Source organism: Ornithodoros turicata, chromosome 2 (assembly GCF_037126465.1).
Source record: "Ornithodoros turicata isolate Travis chromosome 2, ASM3712646v1, whole genome shotgun sequence".
In the NCBI taxonomy this organism is placed as follows: domain Eukaryota; kingdom Metazoa; phylum Arthropoda; class Arachnida; order Ixodida; family Argasidae; genus Ornithodoros; species Ornithodoros turicata.
The window spans coordinates 112,012,019-112,016,887 of NC_088202.1; the positions used below are offsets into that span (position 1 = coordinate 112,012,019).

The 4,869-nt window shown below is 45.4% G+C and overlaps 1 protein-coding gene across 1 annotated transcript; it reads left to right on the forward strand.

Moving 5' to 3' along the window:
- Positions 1-1,474: 1,474 nt before the first annotated feature.
- LOC135384954 (uncharacterized) lies at positions 1,475-4,321 on the forward strand. The gene is made up of 2 exons (XM_064614134.1): positions 1,475-1,522; positions 3,569-4,321. The coding sequence occupies exons 1-2, from the start codon at positions 1,475-1,477 to the stop codon at positions 4,319-4,321; spliced, it is 801 nt and encodes a 266-aa protein (XP_064470204.1).
- The last annotated feature ends 548 nt before the right edge of the window (positions 4,322-4,869 follow it).

Sequence of the window (4,869 nt, forward strand, 5' to 3'; positions counted from 1 at the left end):
TCGTCATTCAAGAGTTGTGATCCTGCAAAGATCCTGCAAATTGTCCAGTTACTTATTTAGTTGTGAAGTGCGTAGATGATAGTAGCAAGAGGGGAGCGGAGGAACAGTCAGTACAAACATGGAAGAGATCCTGAAACTACTCGAGATGCAAACTGTGGAAGATCATTCTTTATATGGGGCAAGAGAGCATTTACAGGAACCCGCTCAGAGTGTTCAAAGATACAGAATGGGGCACCATTATGTTGGTGATGGTCAACCCGAATCACGGAATCCAGGGATTTGCGCGGTATCCACAATGCCCTCCTAAGACAGCCCCAACAATGCACAAAAAAAGGCGTAGAAATCCTTACCGGCGCGTAGCAGCCATGATCGGACAGCATTCTTGACCTCGTGGTCACAGCTGAAGTAGCAGCCTCCAAGGAACGCGTTCAGTGGACTGAAGAGATGGAAATGGCTGGGTGCGAGGTCTGGGCTGTAAGGGGGATGTGGCAGCAACTCCCAGCCAAGTTCCTGTAAGGTGCCTGTCGTGAGATGTGCGGTATGCGGGCGTGCATTCCCTGTAGGAGGAGGACACCTTTGGTGATGAGGCCCGGCTTTACGAAACTGGAGGTGTTCATGAATGATAGTGTTCAACGTTCCCACAGAAAGGTCCGTCGTTCGAGCCAGTTCGAGACATGTTATCCGTCGGTTCTTGAGGATCAGGCGCTCCACAAGTTGGATGTTCTCAGGAACTCTGACACTGGGCTCTGAGCCGTCCCGGCCGGGATCGTCCTGCATTGATGTACGGCTGTCTCGGAACCGTTTGCACCACTCAAACGCTTTGCTGCGGCTAAGTGTATCGTGGCCATACTGAGCCGGAAGTCTTCTGTGAATTTCAGATGACTTTAGGCCTTCATTCACGAGAAACTTCAAGAGAATTCGCTGTTCGATGTGCGCTCACCTCGTTGTCGGCCATCTTGTCCTGCACGTGTCCTCTGTTTGGCACAAACTTTGGACCACCACGTGGTGAACGCCGAGGCCTGTCGCCTGTGAAAATGACGAAAAAGAAGTAGCGCGAGCCATTTGTACACTCAGGAGACAGAAAGTCCCGGTTTGACTTGAACGCCCCTCGTATAACGCTCTCAATAACTGCATTGAACTGCGAGCAACAATGTATAAACTGCATTTGACGTGTTCCAAAGTCGAAATTGTGTGAAGGTGCAACAAAGCATCCGCTTGGGCATCACTCTGTTTTATTTTATGCTCATTCAGATTTACCCTTACCTGAGATGAAGTGCCGTGAACAAACCTTGTACTTGTCCAAGTCTGGACCCAGGTCTTGTTGTTTATGCGTGACAGCCATTCACGGCAGCGCCTTTCTGAGAACTCCCGTGTCTTTTCACTCGTTTAGTTCGGTCTTTTGAAGAAGTGAGGGTCTGGCTGATTGCTCCTAGCCTTCAGCTTCTTCATCTGAGTGCGACTGCTGCACCCGATAATGTCACAAAATCCCATGTGGAAAGAATCAGCGGGTAAAAATCACAGCGTAAGCCTTGAGAAAGTACGCAGCAGAGCGGCGATGGTACCACAAAATGGCGACCGGTCCCAGCATGCATCATTTCAGTGACGTAGGTGAATAGCTCCTATACCATCGCGGGCGAGACAGCAAGTCTTCTGCACGCGCTACGAGGCAATCGTTTGCTTTCTTCCTCCACGGACCCTCGCCTTCTTCGTCGCTTTGATTGGTTGGTCACTGCCGTTCAACGGTCGTGAGTCGCGGAAGGAGCGACTGGTTTGGACGGCGCAGGAGAGCGGGCCTCCGGTGACCACTAAGCGACGTTTTTGGCCTTACGGGCGCCATTGCGGACGCTCATGGACGACCCCGGTAGTGAGAACCTAGCTTTACGCATAGATTCCTCGCGAACTTTAGTCACAAGCACAACATATTGTAACATCAAGTGTTTTTCGTATAGTTTATTGTTTCATTCAAATAATGTGTACAGATTGCTACTAAATAGTGTACATGATATGAGATAAGAATTCGGGGAGAAATCGTATAGGGCCATTCCTCATATATTCCTTATTCCTCATTCGTCATATAGGGTCATATGCCTCAACTCATCCAGGGAAAAATAATCTGGGTCAATCAGGTTTAACACGAAAAAGTCGGGATCTAAATATACTCGAATAGCTCCCAAGCTGCATTCGTAAAACAAACAGCAATACAATAAAATGTTTATTTATTCGAGAAATGAAACAAGACCGTTACGACATCCTGTAATGCAGTCTCTACAACAACACTGTACATAACATAAAACCTGGGGGATTGTCACATGTACAAATCAGATAACCATTAGTTTATACAAAAATGTTTCTCAAATACTTTTAAATATATGAGTAGTCGAGACATTTCTGGCCTCAAATGATAAAGAATTCGACACCTTGCTAAGTACCCGATGTAACTAATACTGTATAATCCATAATGCTTCGAAACACGTGGTAGACATAACTGAAAATTATCAGTCTTTCTGAAATATGGCGTTGATATCTTGTCAAGCGTAACAGAATCAACAACTGTATACCCATAAACTAACTTGTGAATAACCAGAGCGGTCATATAATTAGGTAACCGATAAATCAGTTTAACACAAAATGTTTTAAGCGCGAACTCTATTGATTCTTTCTGCGGGCGACCAAGCATAGCCCTGAAAGCTTTCTCCTGAACTATGTAAAGGGTATGCAGGGCTGATTCATGCGCAAGCACGTGCATCTCAACTGCATACGCCAAAAGATAGTGCACCAATGAATAATATACGGATATGCGCGTACTGAGAGATATCAAGTTCTGATTCTTTTGAGTGCATATGTTCCCAGCGACCCAAGCAGCACACCGATGTCGGCCCGACATCAGCCCGATGTCTTTCTGCCGACACGCCCAATGTCGGGCCAACGTCCAACTTGCAACATCGCCCGGAGTTGGGCCGATGTAATGTGCCAACTTTGTACCGATATCATATGCCGACAGGTAGCCGATGCTGGTCCGATGTCGTGTGCCGACATGGTACAGATATCATATGCCGCTTGCCAGCCGATGTTAGGCCAACTTGATTTTGTATTTAGTCTGCAGCATGTGTTTTCTACACACTATGATATTAAGACATGAAAGGTGATTTATGTGAATAAACATTTATTTGAATTCTGTACTGTACCGGCCCTCTCAGCCTTCTTGTGAGCAGGGCACCTCTTGTGAACTGCAACTTCTGAAAAAAAAAAAGTGGAAGCAATCAGTTTCTGTGCATTGCACACCATAACTAGGTAGCATCATTATGAACAGTAAACATCTTGAAAAAAAAAATGCATATCTGCTAACAATTCATGCAAAGTACAATGAAAATTTTCTCATTCTGAATTTATGGAGAAGTCATGTTCAATTATTCATATATATATATATTATGTATCTCTGTGCACAATGCAGAATGATAAGCTTCAGTTATTAAATTCAAGTAACCCTCAACGGACTGCATGATTGGTAATTCCCAAAAATATGAAAGACGGCGAAGAGATGTCTGCACGCTAACCACGCTACCGCAAGGATTTTCCTGCTTCGTTTCAAAGGAAGCCGAGAGGCATCGAAGAGCTTGACAGGTGGAAAGCCACAGAGTTTCGCACCTTTTTGTTGTACACGGGACCAGTGGCTTTAAAGCAGTTGTTGCCTGACAAGCTTTACCACCATTTTCTTCTCATCCATGTAGCAGCAAGGATACTAGCTGCACCTAATTTACACAGGGTGCACAACGAGTATGCGGACAAGCTGTTACGATACTTTGTTCAAGAAATGGGTGTACTTTATGGCACAACGCACCTTGTCTACAACGTTCATTCCCTCATTCATCTAGCAAGAGACTGTCTAAATCATGGCCCCCTTGATTCCTTCAGCGCTTTTTGCTTTGAATCGTTCTTAGGGAAGCTAAAAGGAAAGCTGCGAACAACAAGCTGTCCCTTGTCACAGCTGAGCCGACGAGTTTCAGAGGTGAAGCACACAACAGAATATGCTACTAGAACTAAAGTGGAAACTGTCAAACAAGGTTTTTCGTACATCCTGGAAGGCAACACTGTTGTGCGTGTCAGTGAGGTACTAGCATCACAGGTTCGTGTTACTGTGTTCTCAAACAAGAGAGACTTTTTCACCTACCCCATGAAATCATCTACTATGAACATCTTTCGTGTTGAGAACCGAAGCACTAGCTGTGTACGGACCATGCAGCTGAGTGCCCTCATGAAGGGAAAGCCGTGTGTGCTTCTCAGTTACAAGTGTGAGCACGTTGCTCTACCCCTGCTGCACTAAACATATAGTCTTTGCATCTCCTCTACATTTCCTCCACCAATGAGAGCAAGACTTAATTAAAAACGTCCTTTTCTGTGCCAGACAACATTGCTGCACCGAGACAAGTGTTGTGTGTTCCAGAAAACCCTGAAATGTGATGCCTACATAGGAACAGCTTTCAATTAATAAATTTTGGTCACTGTGCTCTTCAGTACACCTTCGCCCTGCTATGCTGATTTAGTGGTATTGCTTTGTAAATGTCTTCCTAGCTGTCTGGAATGTACTTACAAGGTCAGCAAGCATGCATACTGGTGATGAGCTTGTAAAAGGGGAATAATTGTGTGCGACATTAGCCCGTAAAGGTCCTCCTATATTTCTACGGTGTAATGGACGCTGGTGGCAGGGCACGCTGTTGACCTCTGTCAGCTTCTCTTAGGAATTTGAGTACGCATCTACCTTCAACTCTGATTTAGGCAACCCGACCAGCTGTGAAAGCAGTTTTTTTTTAAATCTTGTGTTCGTGAACACATTTTTTCAGCCCTACTGTCCTATCTGGCAGAACCGTGATG